This window comes from Amphiura filiformis, chromosome 9 (assembly GCF_039555335.1).
Source record: "Amphiura filiformis chromosome 9, Afil_fr2py, whole genome shotgun sequence".
Lineage (NCBI taxonomy): Eukaryota > Metazoa > Echinodermata > Ophiuroidea > Amphilepidida > Amphiuridae > Amphiura > Amphiura filiformis.
The window spans coordinates 53135629-53162782 of NC_092636.1; the positions used below are offsets into that span (position 1 = coordinate 53135629).

Genomic DNA, 27154 nt, shown 5'->3' on the forward strand with positions numbered 1-27154 from the left:
TCAATACTGATATCAGCAGTAGATAGCTAATTCATCAATACTGATATCAGCAGTAGATAGCTACTTCATCAATACTGATATCGGCAGTAGATAGCTACTTCATCATTACTGATATCAGCAATAGATAGCTACTTCATCAATACTGATATCAGCAGTCGATAGCTACTTCATCAATACTGATATCAGCAGTAGATAGCTACTTCATCATTACTGATATCAGCAATAGATAGCTACTTCATCAATACTGATATCAGCAGTAGATAGCTACTTCATCAATACTGATATCAGCAATAGAAAGCTATTTCAACAATACTGATATCAGCAGTAGATAGCTACTTCATCAATACTGATATCAGCAGTAGATAGCTACTTCATCATTACTGATATCAGCAATAGATAGCTACTTCATAGCTACTTCATCAATACTGATATCAGCAGTAGATAGCTACTTCATCAATACTGATATCAGCAATAGATTCAACAATACTGATATCAGCAGTAGATAGCTAATTCATCAATACTGATATCAGCAATAGATAGCTACTTCAACAATACTGATATCAGCAATAGATAGCTACTTCATCAATACTGATATCAGCAGTAGATAGCTACTTCATCATTACTGATATCAGCAATAGATAGCTACTTCATCAATACTGATATCAGCAGTCGATAGCTACTTCATCAATACTGATATCAGCAGTAGATAGCTACTTCATCATTACTGATATCAGCAATAGATAGCTACTTCATCAATACTGATATCAGCAGTAGATAGCTACTTCATCAATACTGATATCAGCAATAGAAAGCTATTTCAACAATACTGATATCAGCAGTAGATAGCTACTTCATCAATACTGATATCAGCAGTAGATAGCTACTTCATCATTACTGAAATCAGCAATAGATAGCTACTTCATCAATACTGATATCAGCAGTAGATAGCTACTTCATCAATACTGATATCAGCAATAGATTCAACAATACTGATATCAGCAGTAGATAGCTAATTCATCAATACTGATATCAGCAGTAGATAGCTAATTCATCAATACTGATATCAGCAGTAGATAGCTACTTCATCAATACTGATATCGGCAGTAGATAGCTACTTCATCATTACTGATATCAGCAATAGATAGCTACTTCATCAATACTGATATCAGCAGTAGATAGCTACTTCATCAATACTGATATCAGCAGTAGATGGCTATACTACTTCATCAATGCTAAATTCAGCACTCAGCAGTGTATAGCTACTTCATCAATACTGATATCAGCAGTAGATAGCTACTTCATCAATACTGATATCAGCAGTAGATAGCTACTTCATCAATACTGATATCAGCAATAGATAGCTACTTCAACAATACTGATATCAGCAGTAGATAGCTACTTCATCAATACTGATATCAGCAGTAGATAGCTATTTCATCATTACTGATATCAGCAATGGATATCTACTTCATCAATACTGATATCAGCAGTAGGTAGCTACTTCATCAATACTGATATCAGCAGTAGATAGCTACTTCATCAATACTGATATCAGCAGTAGATAGCTAATTCATCAATACTGATATCAGCAGTAGACAGCTACTTCATCAATACTGATATCAGCAGTATATGGCTACTTCATCAATGCTAAATTCAGCAGTGTATGGCTACTTCAACACCAATATCAGCTGTATATAGCTACTTCATCAATAATAATAACAGTAAACAACTACTTCATCAATACTTATCTGTATTTTCAATTTATGCAATCTGTTCAGGTTTTCTATTGACATAAAGATACACATGCGTTCTATGTGGTGTCCTTGTAATATTATACTGGTCTATATTGTTTGCATACAAAAAATATAGACTATACAAACAATACGCACCATAAATGTTTAAATCATGTTGTTAATTTAGTTTTTCAAACGAGTATCAAATGACTCCTGCAATTTTGAATATACAAAAGAATAATAATTATTGAATTTCACTACCTTTAATACTGTATTTTTTCTGATTTACAAAAGCAGTGCTCTCTATATTTAGTATTAATCATAGTTTTATTGCTTGCACTATACCATATGTAAGGACCAGGATGAAGTAAGACAACACCCATATGTTTTACACATAGAAAGGACAATTACCTTTGAGCATAACACAAGGTGAGATTCTAATTAGGGCCACTTGACACACAGATTAGCCATGATTGATACCACTACTATTAATTGCACTATGCGGTGTAGTTGTGATTTATACATTCATAATGATCAAGACGAATGAGTCTAATGTTGACAATTTTTAATTTCTATTTTTATTCATTAATCGTTTGCACTTTAAAAATGCTTTGGTATGACCAAAACCTGATTAAAATTGGATTTGTTTAATAAGTTGTAGGTGATGATCTAACTTAAAAAACAAAGGGACACATAAGAATATATCACCTGTTTTGATCAATAACTCAAAGCAAAATTATATTCCCAACCTTTGTACTCATTCCTCATGATTGTGGCATATATTCATATGTATTCAATGTCTTTTCATTATCAAAACCTCTCTACTCTCCTCCCTCTGCCTTTTCTCTTTCATTCCCTCCATTCTTGCTCTCTCTACATCCTTTTATCTCAAATAAGTTGGAAATAGAATGTTCTCAACCTAATTTGGTAAAAGCCAATCAGCCAAGGGTTTCTGAGCAATTTGCCCATTTGAAATATCATACCTCACAGAGGGGGTATGTGTGTACGGAGGGGGGAAATTGACTAACATTCCTGAATTTCAACAAGAATGGCTTTTCATTTTCACCATGTCAAAATGTAGGCTGTTTCGAGGCAAATTCATCCCTGATGTTAAGTAGGTTCTGGTAGCATGCCTTGGTACCATCATTTCTATACATATATAGAAAGCAATGAACACTAATTGTCTCGGTCGAGTCGTTTCGATTAAATTGTCTCATTCTTGTTTAAAAATCAATGCACATCTTAAAACATTAAATGAAATGTAGGAACTCCACATAATATGTCAAAGTGGGCAAATTGATTTGGTTCATAAAGAATAATTAAATTAAGAGCCGGGATGCAAATGGGCAGTGACAGAAGTAGCGCACGCTTACAATTCCGTAACAGCGGTGCTCTCTACATGGGAATAGAGATCTGCATTACTGTGCATCAATGTGTACTCCAATGTCCTGCATTGCATGCTAAACGAGATTAACACAATACAGGACTGCATGATGATTGCAAGATGCACCTCCCTCATGCATTGGATGACGTGCATTTACACGATATGATTGCTTTCAAATGTCACAATGCTCGGACTGTTAGGGAACAAACCAACCAAAAGTTCAACAACGTTCTATAAATGAAAGTGGCTCCCTGTAATGCAAGTATGAAATGTTGAAAATTCCAACATGAAATTTCAACTTTGATAATTTTAACTAGTTTTTACAAATGTATTCGGACTATTTGACCTTCCTCCCAAACGAAAATACTTTTGTTTATAGGACATCTTCAAACTTTTGGTTTGTTTCCTATGGGTGTAAAAATTATGTCATATAGACCAGGGGTTGAGTTTTGGACATAACAGGCATGCTACAAATCACACTTCTGGAAATGTTAAGGCGGCCTGTCAGGTATGCTATTAAGTTCACTCAGTAAGAAGTTTGGGAATTGAGGTGTGCTAAAAATCGCACTTGGACAGGTGATTTAAGGTGTGTGATCGCACATGCGCACCTTAAAACTGAATCCCTTGAAGACAGCATGCAAATACACATTGACCTGCATTGATGCGGTTTTGGTATCCCATGTGGAGTGGCCAGTGTCACGCTCTAAATGTAAAGAGCTTGCTACAACCATGTTGAAGCATGACATAGTGTAATGTGACAAGCAAAATACTAATTTCTCTCTTCTCCTGTGACTCAATTAGCATAGCCGTAGGGAAGGAGGAGGAGGATACAGACATAATGTACTGCTAATGTCTTGTGTTGGGTCAGCGAAAGGTGAAACAGTCCTGGTTTTTCATAATTAATGAAATTAATGAAATTCCATCACTTTAGAAATGGTGATGACAATTAATTAGTGTTCAGCCAAAACATTTTGCGCATATATTTTGATTTAACATGAACCTGCAGATATATTATTAACTTAACTTTGATGAAAATCATTATTTTTGGAAATAGATAAACATTATAATTTATCAATGTTGGTAGGCAGTATTATTGATACTATGAATAATATAAAGGGGTACACGCTCCCCAAAGACTTTTTTTAAACAAATCGCAAAGTTGTTGATGAAATTAACAAATTATAAACATTATTGGTAATGCACCCGGTCCAATTTAGAGTGTCACACATTGTTGTGTTCAGCCACAATGGTTCATTATTTAAGGAAAGATAGCTTTGAAAGTTGCACTACGTAACGTAAGTAAGCCTGAAGAAAAAACCCTGAAAATTGGGGGAAAACGCATAAATGTGGGCTAAAAAGCCCCAAAACAGGCTGAAAATAAAAGAAATTGCTTAAAACTGGACTACAAAAAAACCTGAATTATGTTAAAATCCTGAAAACTTACATCCCTGAAGATTACATTCTACATGTTTTGTGAGAATTTAATGGACCAAAGAGCAACTTTCTAAACAGCATCATTTCTTACACACAGAGAGCCATATATTTGTGACAGAAAACCAGAACATTTGAAATTGTAAATTGAACCAGGTTGGGAACAAAATAATGTTTTACTTAATGAACATTTCAATGTTTTTTCTTCCTTAATTATTATCACTTTACCTGATGTGGTGATGATAGATCCTCAGCCAGACCACTTATTCTGGTCAAGAGAGTCAGATCTTCTTCCAGCTTGCCCAGGTCTTTCTCCAGGTTATTATGCTTGTTTGCTGGGGGTGATTTGACAAGTTCTACATCTTCTAACAATAACTTCCACGCCAGCTTGTACTTGCTTGCCTCTACCGGTAAAGATGCTGGTGAAAGACTGTAAGACAGAATCAAAGAGAAGATGCAAATGTTACACTTTTGATAGCTTCTTTATTCTTCAAATGGATACCATATTTCAGCATGGGTGAGTTTCATTTGATACAACAGGGGCCTGTTGAACAATTAAAACAAAGTAGTGCCAAAACTATCTCAAATTGTCTCAAATTGATCCACACTACAATATATCACCAAAACATATTAAAATTGTAGAAGTCCCTGCAGAGAAGATAAAGTTAATGTTGTCACAAAAGGTGAGGGAAGCCAGATACATCAAGAAAGATAACAAACCCTGCATCCTTAATAAGGATGGGGTTAGGAGCCTTCCAAAATATGATTTTCTTCCAGAAAACTAATTCCAAGGAAAAAAAATAACAGATGCTGTAAATAGTTGTAAGAAGTAGATGATGATAGCAGGGATATTCTTGATCAGAGTCAGCCTAGGGCAGTACACCACTAATGATGGATAATGGCGAACTCTAATTCTAATGAAAAATGCAAGTGTTATTGACCAGATTCCGGGACTTGATTGAAGCTCACTCTTGAATAAAGAAAACACGATAGGTGTTTAAAAAATACTTGAGCCACAAACTTCAAGAGCAAAAACAGTGACACCAAAATAGTTAGGTTGTTCTACTCCCCCATTCAAGGAAAAGATAGCACCACATTTTTTGGATTAAACAAAATATCATCCTGAAAAATGAAATATAGCTAACTAAATCCTAATCTTTTATTTAGTTCTAACTGGCAAAGAAAGTCAAATTTTAATATTTGGTCAATTGGAAATGGAAATAAGTGTCAAAAACATGAATTTTAGGTCATTTTTTGTATGCTGTGACAATCAAGCCCAAAGACTTGTACAAAGACTAATTTCAATTTATGCATTCAAATTTTTGGAAAATGCATTTTTTTTAAATCTTTTTCATAACCATTTATCAAAAATAAAATTCTGAGTAAACTCTTCAAAACTCGACCGGCGGTTCCATCCAGTTCTGTCCTGTTGCTATTGTACTAAATAATAGGAACACGGGTCAATCGCGGTAACCACCGGTCAAGTTTTGATTTCATCCCTAAATAAAAACTCAGAAGAAACATAACCAAAGAATTCATATAAATTTCATAAAAAATACAACTTATGTCTTCTCTCTTTTTATGATGAGGTCTTGGAGTCTTATGTGATAGTCTTTATTTTGCTTTAAAATAAGGAATGGTCAATGCTGGTCTTGTTGACCATTCCCTCCATACTTGTTTCATTTAATATTTCTTTGTAGCATTGTATTTGATATGCAATTTTTTTTTTATTATGGAAATCAATTATTGAAAATTATAAAAATAAAAGTAGCCCAAATTGGCCAAAATAACATCCCAGGCAACACTTCTCATACCAGGCATTAAAAGGTACAAGTTCTCTCTAGTCACGATTGAGCAGAAGACCTTTGAGAGACTGACAAGTTTCTTGTAAAAAGAATCGCTTTGGGGCAAGAAAGAAAGAAAAAAATCACAAGAGTAATGTATACTTAGTACCTATAATTTCATCAAGGGATATCTGTACAAGGTCTTTAATAACACGCTGTAAAATTACAGAATCTTTGGAGATTGTTGCAAGTTCTCGTAATTGCTGAGTGGGAAAATAATCCGCAGGGTTTCCATACAATTATGCGCCTTGAAAAAACTAATGCTTTTGTATTGTACCGGTAGTTCAGCATAAAATTCAATCTAAATAATGAAATAAATCTGTGTTGTATTTGCAATTGAAATAGATAGCCAGGGTGAACTTCACAACCTGACATTTTGTCCCCTTTAATTATAATTTTGATGCTTTTCACTTTTCAAAAATGTCATCCCAATGAGGGTAAGAGGATGAGGAGGAAGCAGTTGATAACCAAAATGGAGGATGAGCAAGATAACGGAAAGAAGTGACAGATGGAGAAAGAATACTAGGACATGAGGGACAAGTGAAATGGGAGCAAGGATAAAGCGCTATAAGCTGATACAATAAAAGAGCTGTGCAGGTGAATTGAGCTAGAAACTAATGTTAATTTTAAAATGATTAACTTCCATTTTGAATGATGTATTATCACGCTTAGCTTAAGAGACTTGCAGACTTTGGTCACATTCTCATGTGCACACAAAAATGCAGGACTATAGTTTTTACCACAGAAGTTTGGCGATGGCTGATGCTTATGCCCTGTTTATTGCGTAAAAAGAATTGAGTCATACCAGGATCATACAATGCTACAAAGCTTGTTCAATTCTTTCAAGATGTGATTCACTTAGCCAATCTGAACCCCACTTCTGTATTTATACAGTGTATACTCTACATTGACAAAAAAGTACCAAACTTCTTTGATAAACATTAGATATTGTAGCAGTAACAACCACTCACAAAATGTCACAGAAAGTCCAGGAAAGTTGCTAACTGTTAATTTAGAGAATCGCTGATCGAACGGTCATCTCAAAACGAGGTTATATCGGCAATTGTGCGCGTATGCCTATCAAACGCATGATTTAATTACAGCGCACGCTTTGAACCTTGTTTTCGTAGCAAGATGGTGGATCCGTGCAAAGAGCGAATAGAGGTATCAAAACCCCACTGAAAATAAAAAATAAAATGTCTGAAATTTTGGCACAAGCTTTTTTCGTGGATATCAATTGAAAAATGTCATTAAAAGAGGATGCTATGATCACGAAATACTCCTTTAATTCTGAGCAAAATGTTTAAAAGGGTGAAAAGTCACAGAAACAATGTGGAGCAGGATGCATCAATCTTATAAGTAACGTATACAAATAAGAAAGCTGATAGTCTGCATACCATTAATGTACTCACATATGTGATGTACTTAACTAATTTCTCTACCCACAGAGAAGCTATTCTGGAATTAAGCGCCGCCGATAACAAACCATTCCCTGGGCAAATTACTCCACAGTAAGTAATTGTGTCAAAGGGTTACCGATGAGATTTTTTACTTTCTCCTTATTCCCTCCCTACATCAAATCAACAAATTTGTCTGTAATTGCAGCATAGTGTCAATACAAACACGTTCCATTTTCCCAGGCCAGTTGCAACATAATATTGTTAGAGTTTACTGATGATTAGTCACATTGTAGGTACATATTTCAACTTTATGGATGCACTATGTCTCCATCTCCATCATGCAGGCTAGTAACTCAAGCTAACTCAGTCAAATTCATTATGGAGAAAGCCGATTCCTTATGAAAAATACCAAAATAGTGTGAATTTGAGAAATCAGCAAAATTGGTGGCGTAGAGCCACAATTTGAGAGGGAAACAAAATTGCAAAGTCATCTCCAGGTGATGATTCTGCTTGGACAAATAAACATGCCATGTGAAAAAAAAATATTCCTGAATATTCAAAATTAGGGTCGGTATTCATTTGTATAGTGGGGAGCACAACATTGTTTTGCCGTATTATATGCTTTTCTTTATCTTCTGATAATTCCCTTCAAATTTTCACTGCAAATATAAACTGATGATTATCATATTGTTAAACAGTATTATTATATTATTGCTACACAATATTTAGCTTTGTTGCAGCTACTCACTTCAGAATGGAAGGTACAACTGGTGCCATGACCAAACGCTAAGAACAAGACCAATAGCATCAGGCCTGGCACCGTATATTGATGAGGCTAACAACAGCAAAACAACAGAGTATACTCCAGACTTCATCCCTACCATTGCTTTCCATATAGGTGATGGCACAACATTCAGGAACTCAGCTCTACCTACTCCAAAGAGAGAAGTGAAAAACATCCTGAAGAAGGCTGATGGATGAGGAGCACAAGCCAATACTGTTCCCTCCAGAAATAGCAGAAACTGTCAAGTGGTCTGATATTACGATCTATTCAGCCACTACCAAACATGCTATCATCATAGAACTGACAGTACCATTGGAGGAGAACCTATCCAATGCATATGCCAGGAAAAAGTGTAAATATGAAGACCTGGTAGCCAAATGTGAAAACAGAGGATGGACATGTGTTTTACTTCCCAGTAGAAGTGGGAAGCAGAGGCTTCTATAACACATCACTAATCAAGTGTTTAGCTGCCTTAGGAGTCCCAAAAAAAAAAAAAGAAACCAATCCTAGACCATGTAGACACTGCCTCCAAAACAGCTCTGAGAGCCAGCTACATCATCTGGCTATGCAGGAACACAAAGGCATTCCGACAGATATAATTTATACCAACACCATCGATATACTCCGATGGAATGGGACGGTTGAGTACTCATAATTCAGTTAACCGCCTATGTCTGGCCCTAAGCCCAGAGACCTCAGAACAAAAGGAATGCCAGGCGATTTGACTGCAACAAGGTGATTTTTTCCAATGTTGTCATCTTCCAGAGAACTACACCAAGAGTGCTCATATTAAGAAGGGTGAAATTAGACTCCGAAGATCACCACGCTGGTGATCTACCAAAGAACTACCCCTTACTGTAAAAGTGGACATTTTTGCAGAACATTAATTTTTGCATGCGAATGCCAATGTTCTTTTACGCTTAGGTCTGTGTACAAAAATAAAAAATCATGAATTTAACAAGTTCAGAATTGGCAAATCGCAAAAAAGTGCACGCAAAAATAACTATGTTAACAGTAAGTAACTGTTCTCAAACATATGACCTGTATTTTATAATTTAAACCAGGTACTTCAAGTTACCTACTGCATTTTATTATCAGGAAGTCTGAATGGCCAGCATGAATTAAACATACAAAGTCATGCATTATGCGTCGCAACAGCGGACAAAATGGAAAACTTTTCTACTGTCACTAACAATTGACAAATTATTGACATTATCTGTGAATTTTTCATCAGAAAAGAAGAAAACAGGAAGAACTATGCTACAGGGGTGTATCATCAGTCAGTTATCAAGGATCAATGTTTTTTATGTCCAGCAGTCTATAATATCGAATTGATTAATTCGAATTAAACAATTCATTGATGTTAGCACTGGGTAGTAGCCATTACTGCCAATAGACAGGAAGTCTAGAAAGTTGACCTCAACGCTCTGGGTGGTCTTCCTGTGCTTTTGAATGGACAGCAGTAACCTTGGCCAATTTTTAGACCAAGATTTTGGATATTTCAGATTTTTTTCTAAGTTTGTGAGAGCATAACAAGACTATCCGTCAATGGATTTTTATTTCCGTCGGTAAATAGTTTTTAAATTAAGTTTTTCATAACATACCACCATCCCACATAAACGAAACACTATATTGATATAAAATGACGTACACACAGCTGGGCGCAGCACCTAGTACAAGAACTGCGATTTGCGTATTCTGTGACTGACATGTACTTGTGAATTTACATGGGCATAAGTTGGAAATTTATTGACTTACGCAGTAACAAAAAACAAATAATTCTCGCCTATATAGTCACAAAATAGTACTCTCAATTTGGTAAATATCCAACAAGTTCAGTCACGATATGAAAATCATCTGCCTAGGCTTCATCAAGCAGTCCTCTCTTTACAATCATTAATTCATTTGAAGTGACTTGATATTTGCATAAGGCTAAAAATAACTGGTAGAGCATTCTTCAGAATGACATTCATGCCAATTTCACATTCACATATTATATGTGATTATACTTTCTTTACAACTAATGTTGTGTGCTCAATTCACACAAGAAGGGTCAGATTCATGAATAAATTACATTGTCTGGTGCCAGCCTTGTCATTCAGGTTTCAGAAACACTTCCAATCGGGGCAAAGTGCGAAGTTTCATTTACATGTTTTTTAGTTTTTATTTGCAACAAAATGGAGCAAAATGAGTTATTCGTTGCGCAGATCCATTGTCATGTTTTTTTGAAAGATTGATGGGTTATATTTTGCAGAAAATTTCATTATATTCGAGTTCCAGAGATATGATTACTGTAACTCAGTGTAAAGCCCAATTAATATTTTCACAACATGAACTCTCATTTTTGCAGCATGAAATTTGAAGAAATTAATACATTTCTTTGAATGCCTACAATAAAGCCACGATTTCTCTGTGTTACAAAATTAAAAATCTGTGTTACAAATTGGTATGTTTTTTGTTTTCCACTATAAAGCACTGAAAAGTTAAAACAAACATGTTTTAAAAGTGTATTTTGTTTTACATTTTCATTGCCGCCGCCAAGGGGGGTTAAGGGGCGCGTTACCCCTGGGCCCGGGCCCCTAAAAATAAAGAATAATAGTAAAGAAAAAAGACCTCAGGGGCCTGTATAAAAGGGGGCTCTGGCGTTCATTTTACCCCCGCCCCGTAATGGCTCTTGGCGGCACTGTACCTTTTACTGTAGTATGGCCAGAATCTTGCATCATAGGCCTAGAATTAATGCTAGAATGGATTGTTTAATTGTTGATTACTGCTAAATAATCACTTTTCTTTGTTTTATTTTGCAAAGCAACACAAAAGTTAGACATTTTACACAGCTTTTCACTATTTTGTGGCATTTTAAAATTTCCGTGAGCAAAACCCGAATTCTGTGAATTTTTCCGCTTTTTCGTATCGCGGAGAAATCGTGGCTTTAGTCTGCAGGAAAATGACACATTTGTGAATCCTTGCCAGGTGCAGAAATGTTCAATGCATGCAAGCATTTCATGTTTAAGTATTTTATATTATTGAAAACAAATGAAATATAAAAAAATTACTTCTTCTGATCAGAGCTAAAAATGGCAAAATGGCTTACCAAAAAATGCATGGCCCCTCACAGCATGCCACCCCCCCATGCCAAAAATTGCTTGTCAAGGCTCGAAGCCTTCCAAAAATCTTTGCCACCCCCTTTGCACACATGCCAAATTTTTGGGAACCCAAAGTGGAAACCTTGAATGGTCTAGATATATAATGCAAGCATAGCAAGCAGGAAATTTTGCATATTAGAATGTTTCTGTACTGTTTCCTCATCCTTTTTAGAGCGTTTCAGTCTTGACAAAAAACTGTTACCCCTTTTTGACCTGCCAAAATTGCTTGCCGACTTTTTGACCTACCAAAATCTACTTTCCCCCTCTTTTTGCCCCTTAAGAGGTAACTTTTAAGAGTATTATATTTAAAATGGCTTGGTATTTTCTACCTTAGCTAAATATTGTACAGTGAAGCTTTTATTTCTGTACTTAATTTCAGAACTGTGAACTTCTGTTGTTTTGTCTCAATTTTGTTGTTAATTGCCAGATGAATAAAATAAAAATAAAAGCCCACAAAAATAGGTCTTAGCTGTTGAAAAACATCTGAGGAGGTTTACACACTGGACCCTGACTTGACCATGTCATGGGCTACACCCGGGGTGGGGCTACATGTATTTTCAAGGGCATGGGGGGGGGGCACATGCCACCTGTTTTTGTCAGTCAGTTGGGAGAAATGCACCCAATGGGGTAAAATTAGCTATTACAGCAAGAACAGTTTTGAAAACCTGTGTACGCCACTGTGAACACAATTGCAGGATTACCGCCCTTATAGAAACATTTTGGGAGAGGAAGAGAATTTTCACCTATAAAGGCAAGCCCAAGGCTCGAACTCAAGCAGATTAGATCATTTTATCCCAGTCCACAGCGCAGTACCTTAACCGCTCGGCCATCTCACCCTTAATTCTCATCAATGAATTGAAAACAAATTATGAACCTCTCTTGAAGTATGCTACACAAACATTTGTCGCACAAAATCAACCACTATTCTTTCATTCAACATTTTTGGTCATTAAACACGCTATCATAATGCTAAAAATCATATTTAAATTTGATTTAACATTCCAAAAATATGAATTTTTTTTGGCAAACAACAAAAAAATACAAAAGAATTTAAATGCTTCTTTTGCCCACATTTCAAAATCAATTTTCCAACAAACGACTTGCCTGGCGTGAATGTGTCACTAAAAGCTACTTGTCAAGGGGCTGCGGGGCCAAACGTGACCGTAAGACATAGAATCAATGCTTCAAATCAACACCTCTAGAGATGTGTTCAGATGTGGGCTGTGTTACCTGTGTCAAGCTCAGGTAGTGATAAGCTTGAATTAGTGATTGGTTGTGTTAAAGTCATGCTAACATTAGCAGTGCACATGTCGTGTTAACGCGGCTGTGTACTCTAGCCATTGTTTCTTTCTCTAAATTGAGTTTTTATGATATGTTTGTACCTTGTTATGTTTTTTATAAATACAAGGAATGAAAATCCAGATTTGTAAACTCCAACTGCAATATTTTAAGGATTTTATTTCACTATTCCACTCGTGTTTGAAATTGAAAAGGAAAGAAAATCTTTGTTGTACCAGCAAGGTACGCAGCGCAACAACTCATCGCGTTGCGTATCGCGCAATTTGTTAACGCACAAATCTGTGACGCTTATCTGCATCTTGTGGCGCATCTTATGGAAACGCATACGGAAGCACTGACTTCACAAAAACCTAGTGGTCAAATGGCTCCGTTTTAGCTGATAAAATGTGGGTTTTTTCAAGTTCTTTCCCCCAATTTAAATATCAAGTTATGAATGGATTTCGCTCAAACTTCTCAAGGGGCTGTGGATTTACCCGATGTTCACGTAATATAAGTTACAAAAGCGAAAACTGTCGCATTCTCCTGTGAGATTCTATGAAAGTGCAAAATGTGACCACTTTAAACTTCAACGGCCATTATTTCAATGTTCATTTTCTCGGTAAAATGACGATTTAGGTACACGATAACTCAATAAATACAGCATCTATAGGTAAGCAAATATGATCATCGTAAAAAGCATGATCGACTCAAGAAGCAGTTTTCTCATTTTTTTATATTTTGGTCTATTTCGATTTTGGGCATCATTTTTGTGCAAATAGGCGTTTTGAATTTTAAAAAGTTCATTTTGATGCCTTATATGGTCAATATCTCAAAAAATAAGGCCAATATCAAAAAAATAAAAAACCGTTTTTGGAATGGAGCCTCAAGATTGAACTAAAACAAAATAAAATATTTTGGAAAGAGTGTTTTTTGTTATGATGTACCTAACAAATATTGCCAAAAACTCACTTTTTGTGATTTTCTTCAAAATTGTTGTTTTTACCCAAAATCTGTATTTATATTAAGATTTATTGATGTCTTGCCTTCATAAAATGCATACTTTTATATGTTTTGCGCGAATAATTACAAAGTTATTGCACTTTTACTACATGCATGTCTGAGAGTACACAGCCACCTTAAATGTCATGAAATTAAACCTCGGAAAAATCTCTGAGGTACTCAACTAATATTTTGTTAGGTAAGAACCAGGATTTCAAAAATGCGGGACTCCAGACCAGAATTGGAGGCATAAACATGGGGTCTCCGGAACTAAAATTTCTCTAAAATAAGTGCTTCGGAGGGAAATATAGCGAAAAGGCTGTGGGAACTTCAAATGGGGATTTCTCAAACCGGAAAAAGATATTGATGGGGGTTGGGCCTCCAAAATGGAAAAGGGTCTTGAGGGCAGCACTTAACCATAGTGTAAGGTATACATGTATGTGACATGATCAAGGGGAATGAATCACATGTCGGCAGCATAGTATTTTGGTATTTTAATGCCACTCTGAGTTAAATTTTATACAAGTGATATAACCGACGTGTGAAGATGCCTTACACTTGAGATCAACACCTTTAGGAAGATGTATGCTTCTGGATTGACACCCGACACTAGAATCTAGATTGACTTGTCATTGATAGTTTAAATGAAAACCACACAACCTATATGGCGGCCATCTTGCATAGCAAATAAGAGCTTTGGGTTGATCAATTTAAACCTAGTTGCAACAGTTGATTCATTTTCTAGGACAAAATATCAGGAATAGTAAAGCTGTTGGCCAGTGCTGTGGAAACACTAATTGTCTGATGGGTTGCACATATCCCATAATGCAGTTTGCATCTTTTCATTAAAGGTTGTGCTGGAGAAATGCTCACATGCGAAAGTGCCCGTCTCTTGGCATTTAGGCTAGACTCCCCTAAATAAACTTGCTGTGGGTGATTCACATTCTTCGCACAACAAATCTATTTACCTTCCCAGCACTATATGCCGGTACCCATTTATACACCTTGGTGGAAAGAGACAATAGAGGTAAAGTGCCTTGTCTAAGTGCACAATACAATGGCATTGCTGGGGTTCAAACCTGCAACATTCCTATTATCCGCGGAGCCTGTACCGTGACCGCCTTCCTTTTCAAAATTCTCTTTTTCTGGCATATAGATGTAGCCCTCCATCAAGTTGCATACATTATCCAGCTATGAATCTCCTGCTTCACTTTGCAGAACTACAAGCTCTTTTCAGAGCCATCAGTATACAAGGGGCGGCCTACATGTCTTATTCTTAGGTACTTTGTCCTGAAGAAGTCAGACCTACTCCTGACAAAAGCTTGACAGTTCCGAACTTGTCCAACTGCGAACCTGATAAAAACTTTAAAAACAGCTCCTTATTTCATCCCTGGGTAGAGAGAGGCAAGTGAGGTACAGTGCCTTGCCCAAGTGCACAACAAAATGGCGCTGCCGTGGCTTGAACTCGCAATCCTCCAATGAAGCACAGCCCGTACCGCTGCGCCACCGTGCCCCCAGTCATATACATATCTGTGCTATGCAATATGGGATATTGTCACATGTTCAATGAATTGAAATGGATGCCGGAAATAGATGTTTGCCAGCCTTTGCATTTTAATGCTCAAGTGTGGAATTTTTGTAAAAAATTGAGAACTATTTGTTGACCTGTCCTGTATACCATTATATGGAATCTAAAAATAAAATAGCAGGCTCCATACAACAAGCCATTTATAACCCATCAATCCGAAGGGTCTTAAATCCAAAAAAAGGTTAAAGTATTATGGTTAGGACTTAGGATTAGTGTCAGGGTTATGATTAGAGTTAGGGTTAGGGTTAAGTTTAGGATTAGAGCTTAGGTTAGGGTGAAGTTTAGGGTTACAATTAGAGTAAGGTTTAGGGTTTATAACCAAGTTATCGGGTTTTGTGACTAATGAACCTTCGGAATATCAACCTGTAACCAAAAGAACACTTTCATGCAGCACATCTGGGTCTATGCAGAAATTTGCCAAAATTATTTGCTTTTTACTATAGCTGTTTATTTTCTATGCATACATTAATGTGTGTATGTATCCCAGGGTATCTATATGCATACAGAGAGGAGTATATAGAGCTTACTTTCACCCTAACCATAGGCCTACCAAACATCACAAAACCACAATTCACAAAGCATATGCACAGGCAGGTATCCCAGGTGATGCGATTGCATCATCATGCGAACAGTCATATGGTGACGAAAAGCTAGGCCACTAAAGCTACACCCCCGTGGCAAGGTAGGCCTGTGTACTTGTCTGGCACCCAAGGGGTCGGTGGTTCAAAACCGCACCTGAGAAAACAAGTTTTCTCTTCTTCTTCCTTTTCTTTCTTCCTTCCTTCCTTCGCCCTCGCCAAAAAGCAACTACAGCGTTAGGGTTAGCCTAGACTCATTTTTATTTATGCATTAATAATGTTGCAGACTCTGGGGAAAGGAGACTGTACAGTTGTGTCCATGACTGCATAGTTGTATTTGGTATGTCGGTACACAGACGGCTCGTCGGCAATCATTGACTCTTACACCCCCTAATGAAAAAGGTCTGGTGACACCCCTGTTTGGACCATGTTTGTTTCTGAACACATGAGAGTCCAATCCTGTCAAAATGGCGCATTAGAACACAGGCACCTATAGGAAGTCGCACTACGGAGCACACCCAAAGTTGCACAGCAATATTTTGCCGATACAAACACTAAAAAATTTTCAGTCGTCACTCTGAGCATACACAAATATGCAGTTGTATACAATAAAAGATTCAGTCTACTTTTAAGTTCTAACAGTACTTCAATCTTTTGTGAGATATACTTTGCTTCTGTTCAATTCAAGAGGATATCAAACAGCTGAAAGCAAATATCCAAATATTACATGGCAAGTCACCACTTCTACGCACATCATACTCCTTATATAAAACATAAGCTTCTCCCATGTATAATCCAAATGAACCTGGGATTAACACACTACATTGTATAGTCAGCCACATTAAGCATGCACAGGAGCTATTCTTAGTGCACTACTTACATTACAACCTGTTCTGGCTGCTTTTCAATTAAAAAGCCTACCCTGGATTGAATGCATGGTACCACAACCTATGTTTAGATTGAGTGACTGCTGTGTTTTGGCAAACCTCGGAAATATTTACCCTACTTCAAATTTCATGCTCTTGAAGATAAGGATTATAATCTAGAAAATGCTAGTAAATAATTGAGGATGCATGCTCCTGGATGCTGTTAGTTCTGAAAGGGGTTAAGTCACAAAATCATGAAAATGTAGCTAGACCTATGTCAGTTTGAGCTATTGGGGTTATCAACACCTCTATGTAAGTTTGATAGTAAAATAATATAGGAGAGCATTAAAAATTGCATGGACAAAACCACTTCCTTGCATTGAAATTGCATGGATTAACAACTTTCTTTGCAATTATTTATCTTGAAATGCAGTCAATGTGACCAACCCCTTGCTATTCCTAACATATATAAAACAAATAAGTTTGAATTAGCTGGCAGGCCCTTGTGCAGGATGTGCAGGGGCGCACAAAGGCCCACTTCGCTATTTTTGTCAAGAAAAGTGTCCAAAAGTGGCAATTTTTGGTGACAAGACATTCAAAAGTCTAAAAAGGAGAGCGTGGCCTAGCGGTTAAGGCATTTGACTGTGAACCTAAGGGTCAAGGGTTCGAATCCCAGGTCCGCCTGAACTCGGCTGGCTCTTTGTGTCCTTGAGCAAGGCACTTCACTCTACTTGCTTAGTGCTTCTGAGGGCACTTTAAGCTGTCGGTCCCATGTACATGCATATTTTCTCACATTAATGTAGTATGTACGTTAAAGAACGTCACAGGCTATTCGAAAAGAGCAGGGGATCATCCCGGTACTGTTGACTGTACTTCAAAAATACACTCATCTACTCTAGGTTCCAGAGTAAAAAATAAGTACAGCTTGTCTGTACGCAGTGCAATAATACTCATATATGTACATATGAGGGAGGCACTTCTAAGGAAGAAGAAGAAGGGGCAAGTTTAAGTCCACTTTTTACATAAAATCTTTGCAAGCATACTCTTCAAATTAGAAACCATGGTCATAATATCCACACTAGGGTCACCAAGCCATTTTGTACAGAAAATGTCTCATTGTTCCAATAAGGGATGTTATACGCCACGTCCTGTTTGCTTAAAAGAAAACGTCTTTCGAGTAGTCACCATAGCAAGGCTGGAAATGTTTATTCAATGTAGGCCTATACGAAATTGTTTTAACAATTGAATACCTGAGTGGAAGAAGGGCCCAACTCCAATTTTTTACAAAAATGAGTTAGACCCAGCATTTTATAGCCAGCAGACTGTTCTTCCTTGTGTGTGAAAGATGAGCCACAATCCACTCTCTAAATAGTCTTCCACATACACTTAATCATGGTTTTCATGGAAGAAATGCCCAACTCCATGGAGTTGGGCCCTTCTTCCACAAATATTGGGATAAAGAGGAATTTTGTTCATCCATGAAATCTGCTTCACTACAATAAACTTTCTTGCTAACATATTACATACTTCTAATTGTGCAATTAATGGCTAATTACCAAATTTCTGTAGCTATTTATAACACATCTGCTTATGGAACTGGCACTTACAGTATATTAGTGGAAGAAGGGCCCAACTCCAGATCGTATTAAGACCTGTATCGTTGCCATGGAAACATCATATATAATTTCGAATGTATGTAATATTGTATGTTCATGTATTAAAGGTCCCCTGAAGATGAAAACATTCTGCCTATAAAACTTTTCCAAATATTAAGTTTTTTCTTAATATCTCAAAAACAGTTTTGATGGAGTTGGGCCCTTCTTCCACTCAGGTATTCAATTACAATGGCTACTTCTAAAAGTAGCCCTACTGAAACTTGACATGCTTATATGAGGCTTTGAGTGAATCAATACACATGGCCTACTTCCTCGTATGCTGTACCAAAAGTAACTAAACCATCATCCATCACACGCAATGCCCGATGATATAGCGCCAGATTTTAAAGCTCAATTATGAGTAAGGTAATCGATATCAAACGTCCCAATATTACGTACGCTTCACCATCACATCAACATTGAATAGCTTCAAAAATAGAAACCACAAAATGCAAGCAAATATTGGCTTTGATGTGCATGGTACACATGCAGTAGCTTGGATAAACTACATTGGCTGGTAGAGGTAATGATAGCACACAAAATCAATGCTCAACAGTGTCATATCACCACAAACAATGTGCTTATATGAGCTTTCATCCAGGTCTAGGGTGATCCACTAAATGCAAACCAACAAGTCTGAATCTGAACTATTTTCTCAAACAAGTCGTACGATATATATGTGGCCAAAAGTACATTGGATAAGCTAATAATAAAATACTAAAAACTAAATGAGGTCATCCTGAAAAAAAAAAAGCGCTTATCATCTGTCGCACCACATACCGACCTATTTGACGCAACACGATTGTTTCATAATACTGAGCTATTTAGTTTAACCCTTACACCCGAAAAAACCACAGAATACCACGATGAAAAATTCTGCGCATGCATGCATCCCAGGGTCTGCGATGACACAATCACCCTAAGTGTCAAATGCTCACGGAATTAGCCGTGTAGCTCCCGGTCCGCGATCGTGTGGTTGGCATGCGGGGGTCAAAGGTTCGAATGCCGGGGGTGCCAAGTAAAAAATTCTTCTTCTTCTTGACTTTTTCGGATCTTCTGTGACTTCCGATAGCAAAAAACCTGGGTCAGTGTTAGGGTTAATACCATGTTAAACAATGTTACAAAGTCTGTCTTTCAAGTAAAATTGTTAGCTCTGTGTGTTAAACAATTTTATTTAACATGGCATAGCGATGTATGTGATGAGACTGACTTAATGTCATGTGAAAATAAATGTGCACCATGAATTTTTGTTTAACATGTTGTATACAGACAGAATGTTTTAGGCTAAACAATAAAGAATGGTATCTCTGCTTACAGCAATGTTACATCATTGCTACTAGTAAAATGGATGCATCCATCTACCTCTCTAGTGAACTTGATACTTACACTGTGATTGATGGCCGCCTTAGCCCACCACTTTTCCTCTTGACAGATGCACACAGAATGAGATCAGAAAAGAGAAATAGACACCGATCTTTCCTAGCCCCCTGTAACGAAAGAAAGAAATTATAAATTCAGATTTCAACTCATGTAATAAGGCCTTATACTTAATATAACAAAATTATTTCAAAAAGACAGTGTAAGACAGTTTCAAAACAGAACAGTGGACTAAAAAAGCAGTGTATGAACTTAAGTTGCAAAAGCATATATCCAAACACAGATATTAGTCCTCAATATTATGAAAACCATGTCCTACCCTCCAGGAGGTACTTGTATTCTGAGGTGGATATCTTGCTCATACAAAAAACAGAAAGAGTAAAATGGGTATAGTTTTTGCACGGATCCGTCATCTTGCTACCAAAATGAGGTTCTCCCTGCAATCGCATACGCAAAATGTGCATTTTTGTTTCTTGCGCTTTTCTAGCCACACGCCAGAATGCTTTTGCAAAACTAATATGGTAATTAAGGCATGCATTTGACAGGCGTATTAATGTGTTCGTAAGCACGCACCTCACACACTTTGTGGGTACAGCCTCGTTTTGATATGACCGTGAGATCGGCGAATATATATTCCCTAACACATTCGAGTGATGGGAAAAGGCCCGGGGAAAAGGTTAAAGTGCATTGGACCTCCACCATTGTTCGAAATAGGTAATGGAATGAGGCTTAATTGATATCTTGCAACTGCATAGTGTTGAGTCAGTGAGCCTGTCAATTGATAATAAGACCTAATAAAGGTTACTCTAAACAAATGTATAATAGTGTTTTTTGCCTAACACCTCGGCTGCATGGTTGCTGAATGGGCTTTTCTCTCTGTACATTGTCACTGTGAAGGGGTAAGCTCTCTTCCTGCATGATTGCTGGACTTGTGCCACCTCATGAGAACTCAAATTAAGACCTTATATGCACAAGGAGAGGCAAAGCTGTGGTGTAGTTAGTAGTTGATGCATTTCATGCCTAATATCTACATCAGAAGCTTTAAATATAAAGTACAATTCTCTACAGATAATTCTAATTACCGTACTAATAATTCTATTTTCCAATATTGCAAGTGAGTGTTAGTTCTGATTATTTCAAAATACATATCACTAACTCTAGGCTCCTTATAGTGTATATCTTATTACTATGCATAAGTCTCTCAGGTATGTGCACTCAGTCTTCGAAATAATTTTTTTACCTTAGGGTGCACTTTTGCACCCCATTTTGAAAGTTGTGGTGCAATTTCATCTGACGCAGAGCAATTTGAAGTGCAGTCTCAGACAATCAACACAAAGTCAGTACAATGTGGTATCGCAATTTTGCAACACTTTTAAAGTTGTATCGCAACAGGCGAATTTTGGGGTGCAAATTGCACTGCGATAGAGCTTATTTTGAATACTCTGTGCACTACTCCTCTACTCTCAATTCCAAGTAATTCCCATGATAATTTTCGAAAAGTGCTTTTTATTAAGGACTACAGAATTTTGAAATATATTCCAAACCTGAATTTATCAAGGACTACAAAATGTTGAAATAGTATTCAATTAGCATTTATTTAAGTCTTGAAAATAAATGATAATCAAAATAGTTTTAAAAACTTAGGACTGCTGTATAAAAAAAGGTCTAAATGTACTGCTTTCCAGTAACAGGCACCAGAAGCATATACACAGACTATCAACAGTGTATTGATATCATCAATATCAATATAAAGAGCAATATATTGCCTCTTAATATTCTATTCAGGGCAAAGAAATGGGCAAGAACGTGGGATGTAATTCCCAGAAAACCTGAGAAGTGGCAGAAAATAAATCGAGATGGCACAAATTAATGCATCTCAATTCCATTTATATAGTTAAAATAGCCTAAACCAGTTAAACAAACAAACAGTTATAATTCAAAATTTTTGACATTTGCTCAAATTGGTTTGTTAGTTCTCAGAAAGGCAAAATTATATCTATGGCCTGGTTCAACTCTCAACTTTTGCCTGGCCAAAGCCAAATCCCATATATGGAAACGACTTCCAAAAGGCTGATATTAAGCAATAAACCAAATTGGTTCAAGTCTTTCTCGGTCTCACAATTATCTGGAATTGGGAGTGGAGCATACCTCTGCAATGATGCTCCTCAAGTGCATCATCTTGTTAGTACTGAAATGCTGGCTTCATATTGCCTATGCTGTTACTGTTTATATATTCAGGCTGTTACTACACTCTCAGAACATTGGATAAAATATGAATGGGCAGAAAACAGTTGGTTAAAAAATGCCCAACAATGGTTAAGATTCTTGAAGTTGGGCAAAATACAGTTTAATACATGGTTGGTCAAACCTGTCAATATGGTATTTACACAATGTTGGTTAAAGGTTAACCAACCTTGGTAAAAAACATCCTTTTCCGCCAATAAAGTTGGGCAAAGTATGGTTTTGCCCAACCATGGTCACATGGTGTTCCTTTGCTTGAACTGTGATTGGTCATTGTGTTGGGCAAAAATGCATTTCAGAAAACAAGATGGCCGATATGAGTGGCTTGCTGCAAAGCTGTGGATCGGGTCTTCAAGATCTGTTGGAGACATTTGAAGGTAGGAAATTATATTATAAAGTATATCATTTTCGGTATAACACTTAGTTTAAGTGTGTGCGAGGCCCGAGACTGTGAGCAAGACTTGAGATGCTTTATCGACGACAACTACCACCACAACCGGTAAGCTTAAGCTTAAGCTTACGGTTTGTGGTAGCTGTCGCCGATAAAGCATCGTAAGTCTTGCTCACAGTCTGGCCTCGCACACACTTAAACCAAGTGTTATACCCGATAAAATGTTTATAATATAATTTCCTACCTTCAAATGTCTCCAATTGGTTACAATATGAACAATGAAATGAACTTCCCATTCATAGTGTTTAACCAACTATTGGTTATATTTTGCCCAACATGCTTTGCCCAACTGGTTGGTTACCGTAATGTTAACCAGTAGTTGGTCAATGTTTTTAACCAACCTGTGGTTATATTGTTAACCAACCCAGGTTGGTTAACAATATAACCAACTATTGGGCTGTTCACCTGTAAATACATGGTTGGTTAAAATTTTAACCAAGTTGGTTAAAATTTTTAACCAATGTTCTGAGAGTGTAGTGAGCATGTCCCTTGTCCTTGCCAACTGATATGGGAGCCAACTGCCCCTAGCCCCAGTGGCGTATCCAAGGGGAAATCGTGCCCCACAGTTGTCCCCACCTGTGCATGCTGGCTTTTTGAGATCATTTTCGTGAATGCCCCCCTCCCCCGGTAGGCCTTGATGACAAAAAACAAGGATTATGGGTAGAATTAGGATAAGTTTTATAGGCCTAATTCAAGTTATTTTAACATCAGTAAAGTTAGTCTGCACAAAAATTAGACAACTATCATGACATCTAAAACATGCACAGTATACCTTGCTTGTTCAGCATTTTCTGTTGTTAAATTTTACTTGGTTATAAATAGCTATATTGACATTCTATAAACAATTTTTCTCCCCCTCCCAGAGCAGTCAGTACATAAAATTATTACAAAAAAACAACAAAAAACCAGTCCATTTGACTGGATTCGAACCATCAACCTTTGAATTATTAGCATGACTCTCGAACCAGTTCAGCCACAAAGCCCATTGGAAAGAAATCCAAGGTATTAAGTTCAAAAGATGTTCATGGCTTTCCTACTGTAATGCATCACAACTGCACATTTTTATAACAAATACACAAAGTTACATAGGGATTAAATTGTTATACTTTCCATTTTCAGTATAATTACGCACATTTGTAACTATCTCTTCTAGTCACGACTAAGACTTTAGTCAAATTAGTCACACATCCTTAATTTACATTTAGCAGAAGGTTGTATTAACAATTTTAGGGAACATTAGCATTAGGGTAATAATTTTGGGTGGCATCATTTTAATACTTGGAATTTGGTCCAAGTACTTCTCATCCAAAGCCATTGATTAGAGATGTTAGATATTGTACATAAATCTCACCCTCAATTCGAATCTCAACCTAGGATGCCATATCACTGCCGCCTAGGTGCCGAGAAATTCAACATGCAAGAATTTCAAGGAGAAAACATGGAGAAACATATGTAAGAAATGTGCAATTTAGGAAATAATAGGTCGGCATCTGCACCATTTAACTCCAATGACAATGTTTTTTGAGAAATGGAAGGAATTAATCTAGGAGTCTGTCATATTAGCTAAATTGTATAGATCAATACGGACCAGAAAAGTGCAATCAAATATCTATACTAATTTGTTTTTCGTCACATATTGCTGCATACCCTACAAAGAGATGAAAAATAAATTTAATAGCTTTTTTAAATTTTGTGAGAAAAAGCAATTGTGATGCGATCAAGCTAAAAATGAATCTGATGTCGATCAAAATCAAAATGCAGTTCTCATCATTACATGAGCTTTATTTTGCTGAAAACCCCATTATGGTTCCAGAGATATGGCCATTGTAGTAGTTTGTGCAGAACCTTAATAACAAAGTTATTTGAATACTACCATTGGCTACATCTCAAAATCAATATTCCTGACATCCAACTCATTTTGTTTGATCACGTCACAATTATCCCACAACCCTCGTCAAAATGAGCCACATTTGGTGACACATCTACAGAGGGAGATTTACCCCTCCCCTTAAATTGTTTCTCCCTCCTCTTGGATTTTCTATACTAATATGATTATGCTGTTAATTTTGGCAGCAATATTCCTATAGGTATCGCAGAGCAACATTGAATATCTTGATTGACCAAAGAATCCTAATGCCCCATCATAAGGCTAAAAAAAAAAAATTGTTTGTTTGTCCTCCACAACCATTTGAAAATTGGTGCGGGCGGGCGGATTTTTTTATTTTTTTTTTAAGAGCTTGTCAGTACTTCTAGCTGTCGTTGCAATAGGAGGAATGTCTGGTCGTATCATTTTGAAATGCACATATCTGAACTGCAAATCGGCAATGGTAGCCACTGTTTCAGTAGGAGAAACAGTACTCCACGGTCCATTTCTTTTCTCCCCCACCGCTATCTCCAGGCCGGTAAATTGATCATCAGCAGTAGCCGGAACATCTGACATTACATTATTAAATAATTCCCGTAAATTTAGGGATATAGGGGCACTTACAAGGCGATCTACAATCACTTTCCTTTCGCAATAAAACACATACGCAAACCGCGTGAGGTCGCCATGTTTGGACTGCATCACTTGAACGTTGTTATGCAGACAATATAAATCACCACGTGAAAATATTTAAAAATCAAAAAACTATTACATATATCATTCAAATATGTATTTCAAATGTATGAAAAATATTTTAATACAATGTATTTAGTACATTTTTTGTTTTTTTTAAGAAAAATCGGTATATTTACACATTTTCACCCTGCGTTTTTGTCCACAAACAACGCTAGCTATACGATATAAATTCAGTTCTTTTAATAGTACGATCGCCGAGTTCATAGTTCACAACGAAATATAGATTTGTATAGTGAGTTTGGACATGCGCCACACGTATGATATGGTCTGCGTAAAATGCCTAAATCAAGACGTAAAAAGTCGAGAAAGGTAGAAAATCCAACAAAATCGATGTTTTTAACTTACAGTTTTGGGGAAAATGTTAAAAAAAAAAAAAAAAAAAAAAAAAAGTAGGTAGGCGGGCGTAAAAATAGGTGCGGGCGGTCGAGGACAAACAAACAATTTATTTTTTTTAGCCTAATGCTATGGTAAATCCACCATAGATTGGTTTGTCATGCTTGGAGAGCAAAAAAGTGTATCACTGGCATTTTGCTTAAAATGGAATGACAATTTACATCTTTAATAAGCTTGAGCCTTACATGGGCTTGCATGTAAGCTTTACATGCTTTATCGTCCTTACATGCCAGAACACAAACAAGCCCACATTTTACAGATCAAAGTTTGATGGGCACATCACAAAATAACATAGAAGTACACTATTTTGCCCTCTATGAGAAACATGCATACATGATGGAGACAGGACTCTTTAGATCTAATCTGTTTGGAAGTAACCCACTCATCAGGTTGCTCCATCCACTCCCCACATTTGAAAGCAGCCTCATGCAGACTTACCACTTCAGTGATAGGATACTGTTGTATAAACCGTCTCTCAGGAACCACCAACGCCACATTGCCATCAATAAGACTTTCAAGCTCTCGTAAAACCTGCTCATCTTTAACAGCGATATCTGCTAGATTTTTGCTCTCGTCTATAGCCTTTGCTAAAGCTTTCACAGTTTGCAGTGCTTGTTGGAGGTTTTCTTGGTCGGGATGGTCTTCAGGTGTGTTGTCAATAAGTTCCTGGTAAAATATGAACAAATTTAAAGATTAGACAAAACTCAGGCAGATAAAGCATTCTACACTGTGTAAACCATGCATTCTTCAACATGAAGTATGGAAAGTTACTTGAAGAACATCAGTAACAAAATTTATTTTATTTTTCACGGTTTTAATGGAATTCAACCAATTATTTTAAAACACAAAATGATAGCAACAACACAAAGATATGTAGTACTGGTTTTTCATGAACTTTCTATATGATTTATATATAGTTTCAACTTCACAGATTTTATGCATTTTCTAGTCTACCCACTCTACAACTTCTGTGAAATTCATTGGTATGCTATTGTCCTACTTGTTCATTCTTGGAAATCTGGCACGGAATAGTAACCTCAATCTTATATTGCAAACGTCAAAGCAATCCAGTACAACATGTACAAACAAAATCTGCCTTCCAACATGAAGTGGTTAGGTGAAACATTTTGTACAGAAAAGTTCCAACTGTCAATTTACACTCAATGCTTATTTCGGGAAATGTTTAAACTTCAAGGTCATACTGAGAAAAAGCTTCATCATAAAGGTAACAAATAATAGCAGGTGATATTTGTGAAAGTTTACCACCAAAAAGACCCCAGGACAATATATAAATGCAAGGTTATGTATATTAATTGTATAAAAAAAAAAAAAGGCAGTACACATTTCTTGGAAGCAACCTCATCTTGTATAGCGAACCACTTAAGTGCC

General features: G+C 36.7%; 1 protein-coding gene across 1 annotated transcript in view; it reads right to left on the reverse strand.

Moving 5' to 3' along the window:
- The window catches only part of LOC140161159 (rho guanine nucleotide exchange factor 17-like), a 222817-nt gene that overhangs the window by 24753 nt on the left and 170910 nt on the right, over window positions 1-27154 (reverse strand). Inside the window, exons 6-8 of the mRNA XM_072184592.1 lie at window positions 26204-26431; window positions 20070-20170; window positions 4777-4978 (exon numbers count right to left, since the gene is read on the reverse strand). Coding sequence (XP_072040693.1) covers window positions 4777-4978; window positions 20070-20170; window positions 26204-26431 — 531 coding nt within the window. The remainder of the gene's footprint in view (window positions 1-4776; window positions 4979-20069; window positions 20171-26203; window positions 26432-27154) is intronic.